At 43.9% G+C, this 24,515-nt stretch overlaps 1 protein-coding gene across 2 annotated transcripts in view; it reads left to right on the forward strand.

Moving 5' to 3' along the window:
- Window positions 1–636: 636 nt before the first annotated feature.
- The window catches only part of LOC115113318 (E3 ubiquitin-protein ligase UBR2-like), a 42,059-nt gene continuing 18,180 nt past the window's right edge, over window positions 637–24,515 (forward strand). Inside the window, exons 1-13 of one of the 2 annotated variants that reach the window (XM_029640838.2) lie at window positions 637–756; window positions 13,324–13,583; window positions 14,044–14,122; window positions 14,740–14,850; window positions 18,233–18,363; window positions 18,492–18,630; window positions 18,752–18,814; window positions 18,944–19,064; window positions 19,254–19,361; window positions 19,540–19,628; window positions 20,752–20,850; window positions 22,200–22,363; window positions 22,469–22,568. In XM_029640838.2, coding sequence (XP_029496698.2) covers window positions 673–756; window positions 13,324–13,583; window positions 14,044–14,122; window positions 14,740–14,850; window positions 18,233–18,363; window positions 18,492–18,630; window positions 18,752–18,814; window positions 18,944–19,064; window positions 19,254–19,361; window positions 19,540–19,628; window positions 20,752–20,850; window positions 22,200–22,363; window positions 22,469–22,568 — 1,548 coding nt within the window. In that variant the 5' untranslated portion in view covers window positions 637–672. Of the gene's footprint in view, window positions 757–13,323; window positions 13,584–14,043; window positions 14,123–14,739; window positions 14,851–18,232; window positions 18,364–18,491; window positions 18,631–18,751; window positions 18,815–18,943; window positions 19,065–19,253; window positions 19,362–19,539; window positions 19,629–20,751; window positions 20,851–20,935; window positions 21,035–22,199; window positions 22,364–22,468; window positions 22,569–24,515 lie in introns of both variants that reach the window. The other variant, XM_029640839.2, reaches the window with a different exon arrangement.

Here is a 24,515-nt window from a genome sequence, read left to right on the forward strand (position 1 = left end):
CATGACCAGAAAATAAGGATGAAGCCTTCTAACTAACATCTACATGACTATAACACGTGCATTATTTTTTGCTAATGGTTTTAGCCTATTTATTTGACTTAGTTGTCCTAGATCCTTATAACCTGCATTCTCATCTAAATATAAGGCTTTGTGTTTTCAAGAGTGAATCAAGAGCCACCCATTTAGTCCATTTAGTCATTTTACTGATCTGCTTGGAATATGATGCTGGCTTTAAATGTGAATTAGCAATGATCCACTAATGCCTGGCAGTCTGTCTATACAATCTCAAATGTATTACTGTACAGTGTAAATAAATCTATTGCACATATGCCCTTTTGCAATGACTTTATGGAGTATGTCACTACAATTGTTATCAGCCTAATCATTATCATCATCAACAACAACAACAACATCATCACCAACAGCATCATCATCCTCATTATTAATATGTTGAATTATTCTGATTTTACAACTACAGCGTGTCTAATGTCCCCCAGTGCATCTTTGAAACAAGTAACCTAGGTTGGCTTTCCCCTGACCCTGTTGTGTAAGCGTTGATCCTGCACAGCCTCTCATTTCCCATTAGTCAGCTTAAAAGTTTCACCACTCTCGCTCGCGCTACGAAGTAACGGCTGATATCCGTTTCCTTCCGCACTGGGAGAAGGAGTGAAGATGGCGGCGGCCGAATCTGATCGTGAAGTACCTTCTGCTCTGTGTACTGAATTCCTGAATTTCTCTGTCAAAGACACAGCTTCGGTAAGCGACAGTTGTTATATGTGTATATATTTGATGTGATTGTTCTTGTCGAAGGGATTAGAGCTCACCAATTTCATCGCTGATATTTATTTCTGTATTTTTTTTTCCATCTCGACTTGTTTTTCTCTGATGCGATGATGGCAGTACGGGAACTTGGCTAACGCTTACTAGCTAGCTAACGTTAGCTATCCTTCTAGAACATTTTATTTGAGCTAATATATGGCACTGCACTAACGTAAGAATGATTAGATGTGATACTATTCCAGATATTTTATATTGAGAGATGTGTCCAGGATTATTTAAAAACATATTTACTTTAGCTATCTACCGGTAACTAGCCAGTGTTTTATTTCTTAGATAGCTAACCGCTAACGTTAGCTGTTCACTTGGCAGACAAAACAATATTAATTTGCCGTCTCTACGTACGAGCTGCTGCTGTTGCTGCTGCTTCTGTTGCTGTTACTGCCGCTTCTGTTGCTGTTACTGCCGCTTCTGTTGCTGTTACTGCCGCTTCTGTTGCTGTTACTGCCGCTTCTGTTGCTGTTTTGCTGGTACTGCCGCTTCTGTTGCTGGTACTGCCGCTTCTGTTGCTGGTACTGCCGCTTCTGTTGCTGGTACTGCCGCTTCTGTTGCTGGTACTGCCGCTTCTGTTGCTGGTACTGCCGCTTCTGTTGCTGGTACTGCCGCTTCTGTTGCTGGTACTGCCGCTTCTGTTGCTGATACTGCCGCTTCTGTTGCTGATACTGCCGCTTCTGTTGCTGATACTGCCGCTTCTGTTGCTGTTACTGCCGCTTCTGTTGCTGTTACTGCTGCTTCTGTTCTGTTGCTGCTTCTGTTCTGTTGCTGTTACTGCTGCTTCTGTTCTGTTGCTGTTACTGCTGCTTCTGTTGCTGTTACTGCTGCTTCTGTTGCTGCTGCTTCTGTTGCCGTTACTGCTGCTTCTGTTGTTGTTGTTGCTGCTGTTGCTATTAACGCCATAGCTAGCACAGCAGTAGCTATCCTGGCAAACTTGCTAATCAAAACCCCCACATGTTTATATATATATATTAGAGAGAGAGAGAGAGAGAGACTATTTGCCGTCATTTTAACTATTGTTTTAAATAATACAAGTTCAAAACATGCACAAGTTATAAGTATGAGTAGTTCGAGACTACTCTAGTGTGGCAACACACACTACGTGATTTCAATGGGGCTTTTGTTTTATACTAACTTCAACCAAAAACACATTTTATGCATTTTCATCCATTTCTGAGTCTCCTGCACTTTTGTAATACATTCCACACTGTGCCACTTAGGGCTGCATGATAGATATGTATCTTGGGCAAACAATCTAGGCCTAGTTTATTGGTGAGTTGTTGGAATCATGGAAATATAATGATTATTGTATTTGGAATATAGTGGGCAGCACTTTGAATACATTGTTGTTTGACATGAAGACAAATAAATAAGCCGGGGATGAGTTATTGTGACAGGGTAGGACCCACTGTTTTGGCCAGTGTTTCCCAGGGGACTGTATATGATGTTACATTTTCATGTAACTACACTACATGACCAAAAGTATGTGGACACCTGCTTGTCGAACATCGCATTCTGAAATCGTGGGCATTAATATGGAGGTGTGCCTCCCCCCGCTGCTATAACAGCCTCCACTCTTCTGGGATGTAGTTTGACTAGATGTTGGAACATTGCTGCGGGGACTTGCTTCCATTCAGGACGGGCACTGCTTTTTTGACAGTATACTCCAAAAAGCAAGTTCTGCAGCCTCTAGTTTTGTCTTATCTTGATTATTGATCAGTTGTGTGGTCAGGAGCTGCAAGGAAAGACTTAGATAAGCTGCAGCTGGCCCAGAACAGAGCGGAACGTCTTGCTCATCATTGTAATCAGAGGGCTGATATAAATACTATGCATGCCAGTCTCTCTTGGCTAAGATTTGAGGAGAGACTGACTGCATCGCTTCTTATTTTTCATAAGAAACATTGTGTTGAACCATTGCATTTCTGTTCAAAATGTTGTATCAAGACTGCCCAAATGTGCCTCATTTGGTTTATTAATACATTTTCAAGTTCATAACTGTGCACTCTCCTCAAACAATAGCATGGAATTATTTCACTGTAATAGCTACTGTAAATTGGACAGTGTAGTTAGATTAACAAGCATTCAAGCTTTCTGCCCATATCAGATATCTCTATGTCCTGGGAAATGTTCTTGTTACTTACAACCTCATGCTAATCACAGACTACGTTAGCTCAACTGTCGTGCGGGGGGACACCGATCCAAGGCTGTTCTTGTCTTGTCTATTAATGTTCTGTATTATGTCCTGTTTTGTGTGGATCCCAGGAAGAGTAGCTGCTGCCTTTGCAACAGCTAATGGGGCTCCTAATCAAATGCCAAAGATGTTGGGTGATTAGGCCTGGCTCGCAGTTGGTGTCCCAATTCATCCGAAAGGAGTTCAATGGGGTTAAGTTCAGGGCTCTGTGCAGGCCAGTCAAGTTCTTCCACACCGATCTTGACAAACCATTTCTGTATGGACCTTGCTTTGTGCACGGGGGCATTGTCATGGGGGCGGCAATAATGTTAGAGTTTTAAAGCTGGTTCCAGCAATTTTACCCATTTTTGATGGGCGGAGAGAAAATGTGCAGTCTTTTTTTTAAAGCAGATTTGCTGCAATTCTACACATTTTGCCATAGCAGAAGAAACACGGCATATGCATTTGAGTGACTCGAACATTATAACAAAATCAATTGGGACCCCATGACATTTTTAAAAAATGTGAGCTTCTCCCTGACACTAGTTTATATTCTGATCTTATTTAAAACGAAATATAGCTCCATTATCTTTTCTACATAATTTATCTGGTTTTAGTCCTTTAAGTTCACACTGAAAGTGTTTTACTATCCTGAAAATTATGTAAAGAAATAGTTAAACATGAAAAAAAGAGAGAAATTGTAGTGACTGCCTGCTGCTGATAAATGTATATAGGATAAACACTGCAGTGAGAGAAAGGGATAATTAATCATGATTTTGGTGACAGTCATCTTTGAAATCAGCATATTTGGGTTATGGTTTGAGAACAAAGTACTAGTGTTGCACGGTATACCTTCACCATAGCAATATCATGGTACGGAAATGGCATGATACTTATGATGCCAACATTTGAGTACCAAAGTACCATTTCAAATGATACTACCAAATGTTTCAGCCCTACCGATCTAAAGAACCAGCTGGCACCTGCTTATAAAATCTTTGTAAAGTCAGTTTTGTTTATAAATTCAGTTTCATTTTCCTAGCAACTAGTCTCTTGTATGCACCAGTCCAATGTCCACTTTCATGGCATCTCAAGTGTGGCAGCTGTCACTTCCAGCCATCACTCACCTGCTTCTCTCCGTTCGCTCCTCCTGCACATCTATTCCTCCATCAGTTAAAAAAAAAATATATATATAATTTAGCTGTGTTGGCAATTGGGGATACAGACCCTAATAAGTCTTCTGTTACATTTCATAAATTGGAGCAGAGCGAGCAAAGTTGATACTTTGCTACCTTTTTTCTTCCGGAGCGATTTCGCACACATTTTTCGCACATGATTTTGCACACATTACACAAACCATGCCGCGGGCTGTTTAAAAAAAAACGAATTCCAGGTCGCTAATTATTGGTTTCTTAACAAACGTTGTTCAGTCATGTTACCTAATTAGCTAACAACCTGCTAACGTGACAGTAGGTCTAGGCAAATTTGATTGGCACAGGAAGAAAGGAAAGTGGTCTGTTACTCATGAGATTCATATAGGCCAAAAGTAAGCCACAACTCTTTCTGGTACTCCTTAAATTATGTTTGGTACGTAATGTTTTTTAAAGTTGGAAGCAGTGTTTGTGTGAGAGAGGAAGACCGTGCGTGTGTTAACAGAGAGTGAAGAAGGTTTCATGCAGTATTTTCCCCTTACTGCCCCAATGAAATGCCGATCATTATGCATGTTTATTTCTCCAGACAAGTCACAGTTAGGCCTTTGCAAATAAACTCAGCAAAAAAATAATTGTCCTCTCACTGTCAGCTGTGTTTATTTTCAGCAAACTTAACATGTGTAAATATTTGTATATAATAAGATTCAACAACTGATACATTGTCATGCTGGAGTGTCATGTCAGGATGAGCCTGCAGGAAGGTTACCACATGAGGAAGGAGGATGTCTTCCCTGTAATGCACAGCGTTAAGATTGCCTGCAATGACCGCAAGCTCAGTCAGATGATGCTGTGACACACCGCCCCAGACCATGACGGACCTCCACCTAAAAATCGATCCCGCTCCAGAATACAGGCCTCGGTGTAACGCTCATTGCTTCGACGATATGAGCGAATCCGACCATCACCCCTGGTGAGACAAAACCACAACTCGTCAGGGAAGAGCACTCTATGCCAGTCCTGTCTGGTCCAGCGACATTGGGTTTGTGCCCATAGGCGACGTTGTTGCCGGTGATGTCTGGTGAGGACCTGTCTTACAACAGGCCTACAAGCCCTCCAGTCCATCCTCTCTAAGCCTATTGCGGACAGTCTGAGCACTGATGGAGGGATTGTGCGTTCCTGGTGTAACTCGGGCAGTTGTACCTGTACCGCATGTGTGATGTTTGGATGTACCAATCCTGTGCAGGTCATGTTTGTTACTGTAATTTAATTATGCCAATGTGCTTTCATCAATTATAAACCCTTAATCTATTTTATGAGAGTTTATAAGATTCTTGTTTGCATAAAATAGATGCAGACCAGTCTTTCAATAATAGGTAACAGAATTTATTCTCGGAGCGCGCTGACACTTAACCACGAGCAACAGTTTATATACAGATCATGACGTCATTTCATGGCTTTAACAGAATCCCCTCTCGACCGGGACAAAGTGAGGTGAAAAGTTAATTCTAACTTACTAACACACTCCCAGGTAACTTTTGACCCCTTAACATTATCGATCACCACTGAGCTGACAGTTCTAATGAACAGAAAACCTAGGAATGCACTCACTGTCTTATCTAAAATCTCCAGAGCTAAGTTTCTGTAGGTTCAACGCTAGGTTAACGACCCATTCGTTTCTTCCTAGTTGGAATGGTGTTCATGAACTTTAATTACTCCTTGTCCGTGTCACACAATCCCTTCTTATGAACTCCTATTGTTAATCAGATATAGTAAAGCAAATTATAAGTTTTACTTAGCTACAGTTCCATTTAAAATGATTTGTTCAGTATTTTAATCATAATTTTACCAACAATGTTACACGTGGTCTGCCACTGCGAGGACGATCAGCTGTCCGTCCTGTCTCCCTGTAGCGCTGTCTTAGGCGTCTCACACTACGGGCATTTCAATGTATTGCCCTGGTCACATCTGCGGTCCTCATGCCTCCTTGCAGCATGCCTAAGGCACGTTCACGCAGATGAGTAGGGACCCTGGGCATCTTTTTTTGATTTTCAGAGTCAGTAGAAAGGACTCTTTGGTGTCCTAAGTTTTCATAACTGTGACCATAATTGCCTTCCATCTGTAAGCGTCTTAATGACCATTCCACAGGTGCATGTTCATTAATTGTTTATGGTTCATTGAACAAGCATGGGAAACAGTGTTTAAACCCTTTACAATGAAGATCTGTGAAGTTATTTGGATTTTTATGAATTATCTTTGAAAGACAGGGTCCTGAAAAAGGGACGTTTCTTTTTTTTGGTGAGTTTGAGCAAATCAGCCATTTATATATACGGTTTTCTATTACACGGTGTGAAGTTAATTCGGTAAGTGTTGTGAATATCAGTGACAGTGTTTTGCGTAGGACTTGCGCATAACGGGAACAAGCGTCCATGGGACAGGGTGAACAGGATGCAAGGCTACTGAATTGTTACCCCCCCCCTCCCCTGTGTTACCTTGATACTTGGCCTGGTGTAGTTACTAAAATGTTGGTATCGTGACAACACTACAAAGTACTAAATAAAATAAATGTTTGTTTCTCACATGCGCCGACTACAACCTTACAGTGGCATGCTTTACTTACAGGCCCTTAACCAACAATGCAGTTTTAAGAAAAATATGTGTTAAGTTATTTTTTACTTATTTTACTGCTGCTCTTTAATTAACAGTAGCGAGGCTATATACAGGGTGTACCGGTACAGAGTCAATGTGCGGGGTCACCAGTTAGTCAAGGTTATATATACAGTTGAAGTCTGAAGTCTAAATGTATTTGGCTAAGGTGTATGTAAACTAATTTAATTTTACATTTACATTTACATTTAAGTCATTTAGCAGACGCTCTTATCCAGAGCGACTTACAAATTGGTGCGTTCACCTTAAGACATCCAGTGGAACAGCCACTTTACAATAGTGCATCTAAATCTTTTAAGGGGGGGTGAGAAGGATTACTTTATCCTATCCTAGGTATTCCTGAAAGAGGTGGGGTTTCAGGTGTCTCCGGAAGGTGGTGATTGACTCCGCTGTCCTGGCGTCGTGAGGGAGTTTGTTCCACCATTGGGGGGCCAGAGCAGCGAACAGTTTTGACTGGGCTGCGCGGGAACTGTACTTCCTCAGTGGTAGGGAGGCGAGCAGGCCAGAGGTGGATGAACGCAGTGCCCTTGTTTGGGTGTAGGGCCTGATCAGAGCCTGGAGGTACTGAGGTGCCGTTCCCCTCACAGCTCCGTAGGCAAGCACCATGGTCTTGTAGCGGATGCGAGCTTCAACTGGAAGCCAGTGGAGAGAGCGGAGGAGCGGGGTGACGTGAGAGAACTTGGGAAGGTTGAACACCAGACGGGCTGCGGCGTTCTGGATGAGTTGTAGGGGTTTAATGGCACAGGCAGGGAGCCCAGCCAACAGCGAGTTGCAGTAATCCAGACGGGAGATGACAAGTGCCTGGATTAGGACCTGCGCTGCTTCCTGTGTGAGGCAGGGTCGTACTCTGCGGATGTTGTAGAGCATGAACCTACAAGAACGGGCCACCGCCTTGATGTTAGTTGAGAACGACAGGGTGTTGTCCAGGATCACGCCAAGGTTCTTAGCGCTCTGGGAGGAGGACACAATGGAGTTGTCAACCGTGATGGCGAGATCATGGAACGGGCAGTCCTTCCCGGGAGGAAGAGCAGCTCCGTCTTGCCGAGGTTCAGCTTGAGGTGGTGATCCGTCATCCACACTGATATGTCTGCCAGACATGCAGAGATGCGATTCGCCACCTGGTCATCAGAAGGGGGAAAGGAGAAGATTAATTGTGTGTCGTCTGCATAGCAATGATAGGAGAGACCATGTGAGGTTATGACAGAGCCAAGTGACTTGGTGTATAGCGAGAATAGGAGAGGGCCTAGAACAGAGCCCTGGGGGACGCCAGTGTTGAGAGCGCGTGGTGAGGAGACAGATTCTCGCCACGCCACCTGGTAGGAGCGACCTGTCAGGTAGGACGCAATCCAAGCGTGGGCCGCGCCGGAGATGCCCAACTCGGAGAGGGTGGAGAGGATTACAATTTTCTAATTGTAATGTCAGAATAATAGTAGAGAATTATTTATTTCATCATATAACTAGCCTACCTGGTTAAATAAAGGTGAAATAAAAAATAAAAATATTCCCAGTGGGTAAGAAGTTAACATGCACTCAATTAGTATTTGTTAGCATTGCCTTTTAAATGGTTTAACTATGGTTAAACGTTTCAGGTAGCCTTCCACAAGCTTCTCACAATAAGTTGGGTGAATTTTGGCTCATTCCTCCTGACAGAGCTGGGTGTAACTGAGTCAGGTTTTGTAGGTCTCCTTGCTCACACACGCTTTTTCAGTTCTGCCCACAAATTTTCTATAGGATTGAGGTCAGGGCTTTGTGATGGCCATTCCATTACCTTGACTATATTGTCCTTGAGCCATTTTGCCACCACTTTGGAAGTATGCTTGGGGTCATTGTTCATTTTTGGAAGACCCATTTACGACCAAGCTTTAACTTCCTCACTGATGTCTTGAGATGTTGCTTCAATATATCCACCAAATTTTCCTTCTTCATGAAGCCATCTATTTTGTGAAGTACACCAGTCCCTCCTGCAGCAAAGCACCCTCGCAACATGATGCTGCCATCCCCATGCTTCACGGTTGGGATGCTGTTCTTCGGCTTGCAAGCCTCCCCCATTTTCCTCCAAACATAATGATGGTCATTATGGCCAAACAGTTCTATTTTTGATTCATCAGACCAGAGGACATTTCCCCAAGAAGTACGATCTTTGTCCCCATGTGCAGTTGCAAACCGTAGTCTGGCTTTTTTATGGCTGGTTTGGAGCAGTGGCTTCTTCCTTGCTGAGCGGCCTTTCAGGTGATGTTGCTATAGGACTCGTTTTTACTGTGGATATAGATACTTTTGTACTGGTTTCCTCCAGCATCCTCTCAAGGTCCTTTGCTGTTGTTCTGGGATTGATTTGCACTTTTCGCATCAAAGTATGATGGCTGCGTGGTCCCATGGTGTTTATACTTGTGTATTATTGCTTGTACATATGAACATGGTATCTTCAGGCGTTTGGCAATTGCTCCCAAGGATGAACCAGACTTGTGGAGGTTTACAATTTTTTTTTCTGGTGTCTTGGCTGATTTCTTTAGATTATCCCATGATGTCAAGCAAAGAGGCACTGAGTTTGAAGGTAACTTTTGAAATACATCCACAGGTACACCTCCAATTGACTCATTATTTCAATTAGCCTATCAGAAGCTTCTAAAGCCATGACATTTTCTGGAATTTTCCAAGCTGTTTAAAGGTACAGTTAACTTAGTCCATGTCAACTTCTGACCCACTGGAATTGTGACAGTGAAATAATCTGTCTGCAAACCATTGTTAGAAAAATGACTTGTGTCATGCACAAAGTAGATGGCCTAACAGACTTGCCAAAACTATAGTTTGTTAACAAGAAATTTGTGGAGTGGTTGAAAAATGAGTTTTAATGACTCCAACCTAAGTTTATGTAAACTTCCAACTTCAACTGTACATGTAGGTAGAGTTAGTGACTATCGATAGATATAAAGAGTAGCAGCAGTGTAAAAGAGGGGGGGGAAATGCAAATAGTCTGAGTAGCTGTTCAGGATTCTTATGGCTTGGGGGTAGAAGCTGTTAAGAAGCATTTTGGACCTAGACTCCGGTACCGCTTGCCCATGCGGTAGCAGAAAGAACAGTCTATGATTAGGGTGGCTGGAGTCTGATCATTTTTAGGGCCTTCCTCTGTCACCGCCTTGTATAGAGGTCCTGGATGGCAGGAAGCTTGGCACCAGTGATGTACTGGGCAGTACGCACTACCCTCTGTAGTGCCTTGCGGTCGTAGGCAGAGCATTTGCCATACCAGGCAGTGATACAACCAGTCAGGATGCTCTCAATGGTGCAGCTGTAGAACCTTTTGAGGTTCTGAGGACCCATGCCCAGGGGGCATAGGCTTTGTCGTGCCCTCTTCACAACTGTCTTGATGTGTTTAGACCATGATAGTTTGTTGGTGATGTGGACACCAAGGAACTTGAAGCTCTCAATCTGCTCCACTGCAGCCCCGCCGATGGGAATGGTGGCGTGCTCAGTCCTCTTTTTCCTGTTGTCCAAAATCATCTCCAGGTCTCTGACCTCCCTATAGGCTGTCTCATCGTTGTCGGTGATCAGGCCTACCGCTGTTGTGTCATCGGCAAACTTAATGATGGTGTTGGAGTCGTGCCTGGCCATGCAGTCATGGGGGAACAGGGAGTACTGGAGGGGACTGAGCACACACCCCTGAAGGGCCTCCGTGTTGAGGATTAGCGTGGCTGATGTGTTACCTACCCTTACCACCTGGGTTCGGCCTGTCAGGAAGTGCAGGATCCAGTTGCAGAGTGAGGTGTTTTAGTCCCAGGGTCCTTAGCTTAGTGATGAGCTTTAAGGGCACTATGGTGTTGAATGCTGAGCTTTAGTCAATGAATAGCATTCTCATATAGGTGTTCCTTTTGTCCAGGTGGGAAAGGGCAGTGTGGAGTGCAATAGAGATTGCATCATCTGTTGTGGCGGTATGTGAATTTGTGTGGGTTTAGGGTTCATAGTGTTTTGGGTAGGGAATTGATGTTAGCTTCAGCTGTAAGCTAATAAGAAAATTGGCCTACAATGCTGGAAGCTACCGGTGTCGCCTTGCATTGTAAAGTGTTCTAGCCTGTAATGGACATTTTGTTTTGCGAACAGTAATTAACAGTTGCCGTTTTCTACATGCTGCGGTGTATTATTCTAGTGCGTTAACTTCTGTGGGGAGCTAAATTGATGCAGCCCAATGAGTGCAGTGGTTCTCCAGGACGACAGGCTAATTCTAGCAATGAGTAAGTGGAGCAGGAAAGGTGCTCTCGCGCTATGTAAGGGGACATCAGCTGTGCTGATAGACTTGGTCCATTTTCAATCAGTAGATGCAAGACATATTTGACCGAAGTGCTGAAAATACCCAAAACTTTAGTACTAGTCATTTTCTAGTTTCGAAAAAGTACCTAGGTACCAAAGATGGTGGATAAATGTAGAGTTCACTCAGGCTGTTTTCCATAGAAAAAGGTCAGTTCCGGTCTGCTTAAGGGGGTGGCTTTCCCATACAGCAGCTAGGTCTGGTCTACTTAGTTCATTGACTGTAATTGAGGTATTTTATATTATGACAAGATGGTGTCGGGTTGCATTTCACAAACATTTTTTAAAAGATTACGCATTAGAAATGTCTTTAAACGCTGATCTAAAATGCTTCTTAGTTTAATTTCTGCTCGGCATCAAGACTAATTTTGTGCTTCAGTTGCACTTCCCCACTCTGAGAATTCACAAACCGGCATCCCATCAGCTACGTTTCTCTGGTACTTTTTTCAGTCTAGCCTACTTTTCTCCAGTAAATGCAAGATTAATTATAAACAAAACATTAGGAAATGTAGCTGGCTCCATTTTTATATAATAACCATTAGTGGACAGATTGACCGGAGTGGACCCTCTCACTTTGCGTCTTCCTCTCTGACTAAACTAACGTTACCAGCCCAATCTTTTTTTTTTACTGCCACCCTAGTGACCAATTAATAATGAGTGTTGCACTGCCAAGTCTAAGGGTATTTTGGTCACTGTCTCGAACTCTATAATACCCACTGCTGGTAGCCATGTGTTCTTCTAACCGTAAATTCGGTGTCCTAAAAACACATTGCAGTTTTACCCAATAAAGCCTATGGTCACTCACAATTACAGATGCACATTTTGGCACGCTCCTGTCTCGTAGATTTAAATAAATGATCTTGACCACTCAGGAACCTTCGTCTTCTTGGTAAGCAACTCCATTGTATATTTGGCCTTGTGTGTGTTAGGTTATTGTCCTTCTAAAAAGTTAATTCAACTCCCAGTGTCTGTTGGAAGGCAAACTGAACCAGCTTTTCCTCTAGGATGTTGTGTTTAGCTCCATTCCATTTACTTTTTATCCTGAAACTCCAGTCCTTAACAATTACAATCATAACATGATGCAGCCACCACCACTATGCTTGAAAATGTGGAGAGTGGTACTCCATAATGAGTTGTATTGGATTTGCCTCAAACATTTGTATTAGGGACAGAAAGTGAATTGCTTTGCCATTTATTTTTTTCAGTATCACTTGAGTGCTTTGTTGCAAACGGGGTGCATGTTTTGGAATATTTTTATTCTGTATAGGCTTCCTCCTTTTCACTCTGTCAATCAGGTTAGCTTTGTGGAGTAACTTCAATGTTGTTGATCCGTCCTACATTTTCTCCTGTCACACCAATTAAACTTAATTAAGTCACCATTGGCCACATGGTGAAATCCCTGAGTGGTTTCCTTCCTCTCCGGCAACTGAGTTAGGAAGGATGCCTGTATATTTTTAGTGACTGGGTGTATTGACGCACCATCCAAAGTGTAATTAATAACTTCACCACGCTCAAAGGGATATTCAATTTCTGCTTTTTTACCCATGTACCAAAAGTTCCTCTTTGCGAGGCATTGGAAAACCTCTTTGGTCTTTTGGTTGAATCTGTGTTTGAAATTCACTCTTGACTGAGGGACCTTACAATTATCTGTATGTGTGGGGTCATGTTAAACACTATTATTGCACACAGAGTTAATGTGACTTATTAAGCACATTTTTATTGTTTAGGCTTACCATAACTAAGGTGTTGAATACTTGACTCAAGAAATTTAGAAAAACACAATTCTACTTTTGAGTTTACATATATTTTTTAAAATTCTATTTTAAATTCGAGCACATAACTTTTTAAAATTTTATTTATTTAATTTTTACCTCTAGGCAAGTCAGTTAAGAACAAATTCTTATTTTCAATGACGGCCTAGGAACAGTGGTTTAACTGCCTGTTTGGGGGCAGAACGACAGATTTGTACCTTGTCAGCTCAGGTATTTGAACTTGCAACATTTCGGTTACTAGTCCAACGCTCTAACCACTAGGCTACCCTGTCTCCCCAACAAAATGTGTGGAAAGAAACCGTGTGAATACTTTCTGAAGGCATTGTAACTTGGTCAAATTCATACAAGTTGAACTTTGAGTGTGTTGCTACATGCCCACATGTCTAAAAACGGGTTTGTTATAATATTCATGGTCTCACTGTTGCCCCCCTCTACACAGAAATGGCTCCAAGTGACTGATCTGTACAAGGAGGTGTACCATCACCTGGCCCGCTATGTCCCAAAGATCTACTGCCTGGGGCCCAACCTGAACCCCCAGAGTGAGGACTTGCTGGCCCAGATGCTGCTGCAGGCCCCTCTGGAGTGGTACCTGTGTGGGGAGGACCCCTCCACGGGCCTGGCCAAGCTGGAGCAGAACAACCAGCCCTCACAGCTCTGCGGACACGTCTTCAAAGTGGGAGAGCCCACCTACTCGTGCAGGTGGGGGTAGTTAAGGTCTCGTTCAGACAGACGGAGACACGCATGCACATACTAGCTGTCCTTTCCTGTGAATTGGGTCAGGTTAGCCCTGTGTTAAGTCTGAGGTCAAACCGTAAGCTTCCTGGTAAGTGGTACTGTCTGGATAAAGTCAAGGTCACTTCCGTTTACAGGAGCAGCTTGCTAATACTAGCCAATTCCATACACTCAGGTGTGTGCTCAATGGAAAACCATTGGGACTCATACCCATGCTTATTGTACTTGTATAGCCTAATTGTACATCCGTTCCATGAGTATTGCTGTTTTAAATTTTTATTGGACTCCTTTGTATTGGCTTTGAGTGACATGTTCACTGGGTCATGTTAATATGGGATCTAGACATGACCTGGTTGAACATTGGAGGACGATGTTTGACACTGTTGGCTGTCCCTCCTGCCTCACTCACCGTCAATCTCTCCTGCAGGGAATGTGCTGCAGACCCCACCTGTGTGCTGTGTATGCAGTGTTTCCTGGGCAGTGTGCATAAAGAGCATCGCTACAGGGTAAGAACGACGACGACAACCTCTACCACGCACTCAATGGTTCAGTAGAGGCAGACCAGCAGCCTAAACAATGGCTAGGTTTCTGTAGAGGTGCTGTCGCAGAATGGTTAAGTGAGTGTGTGATTGGCATGAGACGGGTCACTCAGTTGCTGCTCTGAATCCAGGCTGAGGATCAGGAAGGCTAATCCCATTTGGGGCTGGCCACTCTGCTGCCATGTGGTCCTCAGGATGGGTGCACCTAGGCTCCTCGGCTCTGTTCATCCAGGAGTAGGTACAAGTTTCCCCTTAAGCACTGATACAGGGTCAGATATGTAGTTGCAGTCCTATTAACGATTAAGGTTAGGATTGGGGATAGCGTGAATGGATCCATGGCAAATTTGACCCGGAGTGCTGACTCGTGCATTCTGGTCTTATCTTACTCCACTTGTGTTTGTGTTCTAGAGCATTGTAGAACATTCTAGTTCAGGGCAATCAGATGTACATATGTCTGTTACAGGTTATGTAGAAGATTCTAGTTGTTGTCGTCTTCCAAATGTAAATGATCCATCAGCTTCTCTGTCTACCGTGTGTGTCTACACAAGTGTTGTCTTGCCTCACATCTCTTGTCTGCCCTCCAGATGACGACCTCTGGGGGAGGGGGTTTCTGTGACTGTGGAGACACAGAGGCATGGAAGAAGGGCCCTTACTGTCAGAAACACGAGCCCAACATCAGTGACTCCTGTCAGGAGGTGAGCATCTCTTAGCCACAGCTATATTGCGTCTCATTGACATCCAATAACTATACACAGTTCATTCACTGCTGTTGCTCTTACACATGTTATTACGTTACAAGTTGTTAGAGATTGCGAATTGGCACTCTAAAATAGGCTATTTCATTTGATTGAATCATTGTTTTAGTTCAACACTCTCATAGTTGCAGTGCATTTGGAAAGTATTTAGACCCCTTGACTTTTTCTACATGTTGTTATGTTACAGCCTTATTCTAAAATGGATTTTAGAATAAGGCTGTTTACACACAATACCCCGTGATGACAGTCTACAGTCGTGGCCAAAAGTTTTGAGAATGACACAAATATTAATTTTCACAAAGTCTGCTGCCTCAATTTGTTTGATGGCAATTTGCATATACTCCAGAATTGTCAAGAGTGATCAGATGAATTGTAATTAATTGCAAAGTCCCTCTTTGCCATGCAAAGGAGCTGAATCCCTAAAAAAACATTTCCACTGCATTTCAGCCCTGCCACAAAAGGACCAGCTGACATGTCAGTGATTCTCTCGTTAACACAGGTGTGAGTGTAGATGAGGACAAGGCTGGAGCTCACTCTGTCATGCTGATTGAGTTTGAATAACAGACTGGAAGCTTCAAAAGGAGGGTGGTGCTTGGAATCATTGTTCTTGCTCTGTCAACCATGGTTATCTGTATGGAAACATGTGCCGTCATCAATGCTTTGCACAATAAGGGCTTCACAGGCAAGGATATTGCTGCCAGTAAGATTGCACCGAAATCAACCATTTTATCGGATCATCAATAACTTCAAGGAGAGCAGTTCAATTGTTGTGAAGAAGGCTTCAGGGAGCCCAAGAAGGTCCTGGCGTTTGCTGGACTGTCTCCTGAAGTTGATTCAGCTGCGGGATCGGGGCACCACCAGTACAGAGCTTGCTGAGGAATGGCAGCAGGCAGGTGTGAGTGCATCTGCACACACAGTGAGACGAAGACTTTGAGGATGGCCTGGTGTCAAGAAGTGCAGCAAAGAAGCCACTTCTCTCCAGGAAAAACATCAGAGACAGACTGATATTCTGCAAAAGGTGGACCCCAATCAAGTTGTAGAAACATCAAGGATGATCAATGGAAACAGGATGCACCGGAGCTCAATTTCAGGTGTCACAGCAAAGGGTCTGAACTGAACTGCTGAGGACTGGGGTAAAATCATTTTCTCTGATGAATCCCCTTTCCGATTGTTTGGGGCATCCGGAAAAAATCTTGTCCAGAGAAGACAAGGTGAGCGCTACCATCAGTCCTGTGTCATGCCAACAATAAAGCATCCTGAGACCATTCATGTGTGGGGTTGCTTCTCAGTCAAGGGAGTGGGCTCACTCACAATGTTGCCTAAGAACACAGCCATGAATAAAGAATGGTCCCAACACATCCTCCGAGAGCAACTTCTCCCAACTATCCAGGAACAGTTTGGTGACGAACAATGCCTTTTCCAGCATGATGCACCTTGCCATAAGGCAAAAGTGATAACCAAGTGGCTCGGGAACAAAACATCGATATTTTGGGTCCATGGCCAGGAAACTCCCCAGATCTTAATCCCAATGAGAACTTGTGGTCAATCCTCAATAGGCGGGTGGACAAACAAAACCCACAAATTCTGACAAACTCCAAGCATTGATTATGCAAGAATGGGTTGCCATCAGTCAGGATGTGGCCCAGAAGTTAATTGACAGCATGCCAGGGCGGATTGCAGAGGTCTTGAAAAAGAAGGGTCAACACTGCAAATATTGACTCTTTGCATCAACTTTATGTAATTGTCAACAACAGCTTTTGACACTTATGAAATGCTTGTAATTATATTTCTGTATTCCACAGTAACATCTGACAAAAATATCTGAAGACACTGAGGCTGCAAACTTTGTTGAAATTCATATTTGTGTCATTCTCAACTTTTTTCCACGACTGTACACACAATACCCCGTAATGACAATCTACACACAATACCCCGTAATGGCAAAGCAAAAACTGTTTTTTAGACATTTTAGCAAATGTATTAGAAAAAAACAAACATTTATTTACATAAGTATTCAGACCCTTTGCTGTGACACCTGAAATTGAGCTCCGGTGCATCCTGTTTCCATTGATCATCCTTGATGTTTCTACAACTTGATTGGGGTCCACCTGTGGTAAATTAAATTGATTGGACATGATTTGGAAAGGCACACATCTGTCTATATAAGGTCCCACAGTTGACAGTGCACATCAGAGCAAATACCAAGCCATGAGGTTGAAGGAAATGTCCCTAGAGCTCCGAGACAGGATTGTGTCGACACAGATCCTACGAAACGGTACCAAAATTGTATTGAAGGTCCCCAAGAACACCGTGGCCTCCATCATTCTTAAATGAAGAAGTTTGGAATCACCAAGACTCCAATGGATGCTCTGACTGATCTCTAGAGTTCCTCTGTGGAGATGGGAGAACCTCCCAGAAGGACAACCATCTCTGCAGCACTCTACCAATCAGGCCTTTATGGTAGAGTGGCCAGATGGAAGCCACCGCTCAGTAAAAGGCACATACCAGCCTGCTTGGAGTTTGCCAAAAGGCACCTAAAGAACCTCAGACCATGAGAAACAAGACTCTCTGGTCTGATGAAACCAAGATTGAACTCTTTGGCCTGAATGCCAAGCGTGACATCTGGAAGAAACCTGGCACCATCCCTACGGTGAAGCATGGGGGTGGTAGCATCATTCTGTGGGGATGTTTTTCAGCAGCAGGGACTGGGAGACTAGTCAGCATCGAGGAAAAGATAAACGGCGCAGAGTACAGAGGGAACCTTGATGAAAACCTGTTCCAGGACCTCAGACTGGGAAAGAAGGTTCACCTTCCAACAAGACAATGACCCTAAGCACACATCAAGACAATGCAGGAGTGGCTTTGAGACAAGTCTCTGAATGTCCTTCAGTGGCCCATTCAGAGCCCAGACTGAAAATGGCTGTGCAGCAACACTCCCCATCCAACCTGACAGAGCTTGAGGGGATCTGCAGAGAGGAATGGGAGAAACTCCACAAATACAGGTGTCTAGCTTGTAGCGTCATACCCGAGGCTGTAATCAGTGCCAAATGTGGTTCAACAAAGTACTGTGTAAAAGGTCTGAGTACTTATGTACATTTAATATTTTTTTTTTTTTTTTTTTTGTAATACATTTGCAAACATTTCTAAACCTGTTTTTGCTTCATTATTGGGTATTGTGTGTAGATTGAGGGGGGGGGAAACAATTTAATATATTTTAGAATAAGGCTGTAACATAACAAAATGTGGAAAAAGTCAAGGGGTCTGAATACTTTCCGAATGTGCTGTGTATTTCGCTGATCATTATTGAATTGTCTATTTGCAGGATCCCCTGGCCCACCTCTCAACAGACATGATTGCCCGCTGCTATAATGTCTTCTCCGTTGTGCTGAAATACGCCGTGGACATGCTCACCTGGGACAAGGAGGATGAACTGCCCCTGGGCCTGGAGCCTCCGTATGTACACACACACACACAAAGTAATTTGCGGTCAGTTATAATGTTCTTGCTGGTCATCATGACAACCCAATAATTTCCATCTATATCCAGTTGATAGTCATGTTTGTCTGCTTCTGATTTCTCAGAGACCGAAGTGACACTTATTACTGCATGCTCTTCAATGACGAGGTGCACACCTACGAGCAAGTCATCTACACCCTTCAGAAGGCGGTCAACTGCACCCAGAAAGAAGCAGTCAGCTTCGCCACCACAGTGGACAGAGATGTGAGACGTGTGTGTGTGTGTGTGTGTGTGTGTGTGTGTGTGTGTGTGTGTGTGTGCCCGCAAACCTACGGCATCATTGACTAATGGCTTGATATGTGTGTAATCATCTCCTGCTATACAGGGAAGGAAATCGGTGCGCTTTGGCGACTTCGCTTTCTGTGAGCTGGCCAAGTCGGTCATTGTGGTGAGTAGCCTGGTTTGGGGATCTGGATGTGTCTCATTGAAATCTCATGACATCATACCGCTGCTACCAATTAATCTGTTAAGTCATTTTCAATGAGTCTCTATATATTAATTGTGTGTGTGTGTGTAGAGGAACACGAGTCGTCAGTCCAAGCCCTTGCGGGTCCAGGTAATGCACTCCTCGGTGGTGGCTCATCAGTGCTTCGCTCTCAAAGCCCTCCACTGGCTGGGCCACGTCATAGGATACTCAGGTCAGTCTCCTTCCACTCTACATACTATTAACGTGAGTATTGTCTACCTGTCGTTGGATGGTGCACTCAGTAGTGTCCTCTTGAAATATAAAGAACTTAACACAATATTTAAATGTTTATTGGGGGTGGGGGGGGGGGCGTGTGTTCACTGTGTGTGCCTGAGGGCCCATTGACACTGTGTGTGTGTAGATGCTCTGAGGAGGATCCTGTGTCAGGTGGGCCTAGAGAGGGGGCCAGAGGGTGAGAACTCCTCCCTGGTGGACACGCTCATGCTCTGTGACTCCAAGATGTGGAAAGGTGAGGAGGAACTGCATCTTTTTAGTTCTTGACAGCTTTGGGAACAGTTTCACTCAATAATAAAAATCCTCAGATTTTGGGATGGGTATTGACCGACCCCAACCCTATCTCCTGCAATGCGCATAAAACACAAACACTTCCATGAGTTCTGACTCTTAACACCTCATTTCTACTCTAGGAGCCAGGAACGTCTACCACCAGCTCTTTATGAGCAGCCTTCTCATGGACCTCAAATACAAGAAGCTGTTTGCTATCCAGTTCGCAAAAGTAAGCTTCTTCTTTTGATCCTTAATATGATAAGCCACTATGGCCGCCTAGCACCGCTATTTGGGAAGTCGCCACCTTTTACATGTGGTAGTCTATTCCGCAACCTCAAACTAGGCTCAGCGTGATTTTAATTCCACAGAATTATGCAACTGAACCGATAGACCGATAAGCATAACCGGCCACCGGTCAAATGTATTTTCGCCAGCTAACCGGTTTAATAGTTACCCGTTAACATCCCTAAAACATACTGCTAGCGTATAGCTCTGAAAGAGAATTTGCTACTGTCTTGAATTGAAGATTGATATGTCAAACAAATGTATTGTATGAATATGAGTGTTTTCATAAAGATCATCCCATGAGCTCTCTGACAGAGACTGACACCATACCCATTTGTTCATGTAAACACACACCAAAGCGGGTATAGTCTTATCATAACAGCAGATTGAGGGTATTTGGCACGAGGCCTGGATGAGGCGTTAACTGCGCCCATCACATCCTTTTACACTGTCCTCCTGGGTGGCATAGCTGAGAGGATGGAAAGACAGCCGGCTTTACAGCAGGCTTTTCTCTCAGCCTGCTTGACATGTAACACAGCCCCACACATGCCCAGTCCCTGTCGGACCCCTCAACCCAAAATCCTAGGCTGTCCGCTCTGCTCTCACACACCCAAACCCAAAGCTCTACAGGTGTCTTGAGCTGAACCTGAGAGCATAGATATGCACTCACTAGATCACATGAGCTAAGACCGGATATTGGGTAAGATTGACTGCCCAAAGTCTTGCGTGGAGGAATATTGAATCCAAACTTTTTGATTAGACTCAATTGGTCTCTGATACTATTTTGTGATTCTGTATCTATGCTCTCTGAGACCTGGGTGGTCAAGGATCAGAGTGCTTTAGATGCTTAGTAGGGGGAGTAGGATGAAGTTGCCCGTAGACACTCATCTGAGGTCAGTTTTGCTTTCCCTCTCCAAAAGGGTTAAGCTTACGATTTGGCAAGTAAGATGATCCTAGATCTGTGTCTAGGGGTAACTGCTCACCAGAGCTTAGAAAGGTATTGGGGGAGTGGGGAAGGGGGGGCCACGGCCTTTGACCAGGAGGTGAATGTCCCCCTTGTCATTTAGAATTACCGGCGCCTCCAGACAGATTTTATGGAGGATGACCACGAGCGTGTAGTGTCAGTGACCTCTCTGTCAGTTCAGCTCTTCACCGTCCCCACCATGGTGAGTAACCCAAAACTCCATGCCTGACCGCACACATCTCAACACACACCTCTTCTCTTGTCTTCCCCCATTCCACTGCTGTTAGAATTATGAGCGCTTGCAGAGCGACTATGTGAAAGATGACCACGACAGGGAGTTCTCGGTCACTGACCTCTCGGTGCAAATGTTCACAGTGCCCTCCCTGGTGAGTACAGGCTGCACGGGTCGGGGTGACGTGAGTACCACCCGAGATGGGACGCATGCTGAGAACCACAAGGATTTTTAGACTGTTAATTGATGTCACGTCCATAGAGTGAAAGGATGGCCGTCTTAACCACGAGTGTGTCATCTTCATTATGTTCAGAATATCTCCGTTCTCGTCGTTGATTCCTTGAAAAGGGTGTTGCATGCCAAACTGATGTTTTAGATGTTTCTTAAATAAAACAACATTATACATCTAGGATCCCATTTCTTGTGTTTATCACAATAACTATTATAGATGAAATGAAACTGTTAAAGATTTGTGATCACCCTAGCAAAGTATGCTATTCCAGTTGTATGCTAATGCTGTAGTGTACTTTTTAAAGGGATACTGCGAGATTCTACTTACCCAGAGTTGGACTAAAATATTTTTTAAATATATACAGTGGGGCAAAAAAGTATTTAGTCAGCCACCAATTGTGCAAGTTCTCCCACTTAAAGATGAGAGAGGCCTGTAATTTCCATCATAGGTACACTTCAACTATGACAGACAAAATTAGGAAAAAAATCCAGAAAATCACATTGTAGGATTTTTAATGAATTTATTTGCAAATTATGGTGGAAAATAAGTATTTGGTCACCTACAAACAAGTTAGATTTCTGGCTCTCACAGACCTGTAACTTCTTCTTTAAGAGGCTCCTCTGTCCTCCACTCGTTACCTGTATTAATGGCACCTGTTTGAACTTGTTATCAGGGTAGCCTAGTGGTTAGAGCGTTGGACTAGTAACCGAAAGGTTGCAAGTTCGAATCCCCGAGCTGACAAGGTACAAATCTGTCGTTCTGCCCCTGAACAGGCAGTTAACCCTCTGGGTGCGGTACAGTATGAAGGAATTTAGTGGTAGTTGTTAGCGCAATGACTGGAAGTCTACAGGTGTGGTAGCATAACCGGTAACTTCCTGCATACTGCACACGGAGACATAAAAACGGTATCCACGACTGGGTAATTTGGGCCGAAATGCCAGAATATCGAAATATCCCTTTTTAAGTCTGTAGTATATTGTCATATTTTTACATAGATTTGCCTGGATTGTGTTTAGGGGCAATTTTTGACTCCGGAATGTCCTTCTACTTGAGACCTCTAACCCTCATCCTCTCCCCCCTGACCCAGGCACGGATGCTGATCACCGAGGAGAACCTGATGACCACCATAATCAGGACCTTTGTGGACCACCTGCGCCACCGCGACTTGCAGGGCCGCTTCCAGTTTGAGCGCTACACCGCCCAGCAGGCTTTCAAGTTCCGCCGCGTCCAGAGCCTCATCGGAGACCTCAAGTAAGATGACTGTGCTAACACTGGGCTGTGTGTGTAGATTAGTTAAGTAAGTGTTGTACAAAGCCAGTGTGTGTTGTAAACAATGTTGTTTGTGTGTGCGCGCAGGTATGTCCTCATCAGTCGGCCCACAGAGTGGAGTGACCAACTCAGGGAGAAGTTCCTGGAGGGCCTGGACACCTTCCTGGAGCTGCTCAAGTGCATGCAGGTTAGAACTAGTCACTGTTAGTGGTGGGGGACTGGGCGTCCGTAACCCCTCTGAGCTTGATTGAGACTACACGGGTCTATGGAACATAGTGACAATGTGTCTATGTGTATCTCTGTAGTCTAAAGGTGCTTCCTCTCGGTCTCCCCTCATTCACCTACACTGCCCTACAAAATAAGATTTGGTGAAAGAAATATGATAGTAGAACTTGCTTCCACCTGTCCAGTTCTTTCACATCAGATAAGAACGAGGCATTTAGGTCAGAGGAATGCATTTCTGACTCCTATGTAGAGGTCGACCGATTAGGGCCGATTTCAAGTTTTCATAACAATCTGAAATCAGTGTTTTTTGGCGCCGATTTTTTTTATTTTTTATTATTATTTATTTATTTGTATTTATTTAAAAAATAAATAAAATGTATTTATTTATTAAATACATTTTTTTTTACATCTTTATTTAATCTTTATTTAACTAGACAAGTCAGTTAAGAACATATTCTTATTTTCAATGACGGCCTAGGAACGGTGGGTTAACTGCCTCGTTCAGGGGCAGAAAGACAGATTTTCACCTTGTCAGCTCAGGGGATCCAATCTTGCAAACTTACAGTTAACTAGTCCAACGCAATAACGACCTGCCTCTCGTTGCACTCCACAAGGAGACTGCCTGTTATGCAAATGCAGTAAGCCAAGGTAAGTTTCTAGCTAGCATTAAACTTATCTTATAAAAAACAATCAATCATCACTGGTTAACTACACATGGTTGATGATATTACTAGATATTATCTAGCATGTCCTGTATTGCTATAATCTGACTGAGCATACAAGTATCTGACTGAGCGTTGGTAGGCAGAAGCAGGCGTGTAAACATTCATTCAAACAGCACTTTCGTGCGTTTTGCCAGCAGCTCTTCGTTGTGCGTCAAGCATTGCACTGTTTATGACTTCAAACCTCAAACTCCAGAGATGAGGCTGGTGTGACTGAAGTGAAATGGCTGGCTAGTTAGCGTGCGCTAATAGCGTTTCAAACTTCACTCACTCTGAGCCTTGGGGTGGTTGTTTCCCTTGTTCTGCATGGGTAACGCTGCTTCGATGTGCTGGCTGTTGTCGTGGTGTTGCTGGTTCGAGCCCAGGGAGGCGCGAGGAGAGGGACTGAAGCTATACTGTTACACTGGCAATACTAAAGTGCCTATAAGAACATCCAGTAGTCAAAGGTTAATGAAATACAAATGGTATAGAGGGAAATAGTCCTATAATAACTTTAACTTAAAACTTATTACTTGGGAATATTGAAGACTCATGTTGAAAGGAACCACCAGCTTTCATATTTACATTTACATTTAAGTCATTTAGCAGACGCTCTTATCCAGAGCGACTTACAAATTGGTGCATTCACCTTATGATATCCAGTGGAACAGCCACTTTACAATAGTGCATCTAAATCTTTTAAGGGGGGTGAGAAGGATTACTTTATCCTATCCTAGGTATTCCTTAAAGAGGTGGGGTTTCAGGTGTCTCCGGAAGGTGGTGATTGCCTCCGCTGTCCTGGCGTCGTGAGGGAGTTTGTTCCACCATTGGGGGGCCAGAGCAGCGAACAGTTTTGACTGGGCTGAGCGGGAACTGTACTTCCTCAGTGGTAGGGAGGCGAGCAGGCCAGAGGTGGATGAACGCAGTGCCCTTGTTTGGGTGTAGGGCCTGATCAGAGCCTGGAGGTACTGAGGTGCCGTTCCCCTCACAGCTCTGTAGGCAAGCACCATGGTCTTGTAGCGGATGCGAGCTTCAACTGGAAGCCAGTGGAGAGAGCGGAGGAGCGGGGTGACGTGAGAGAACTTGGGAAGGTTGAACACCAGACGGGCTGCGGCGTTCTGGATGAGTTGTAGGGGTTTAATCAGATTATAGCAATACAGGACATGCTAGATAATATCTAGTAATATCATCAACCATGTGTAGTTAAC

This window comes from Oncorhynchus nerka, linkage group LG28 (genome assembly GCF_034236695.1).
Source record: "Oncorhynchus nerka isolate Pitt River linkage group LG28, Oner_Uvic_2.0, whole genome shotgun sequence".
Classification (NCBI taxonomy): domain Eukaryota; kingdom Metazoa; phylum Chordata; class Actinopteri; order Salmoniformes; family Salmonidae; genus Oncorhynchus; species Oncorhynchus nerka.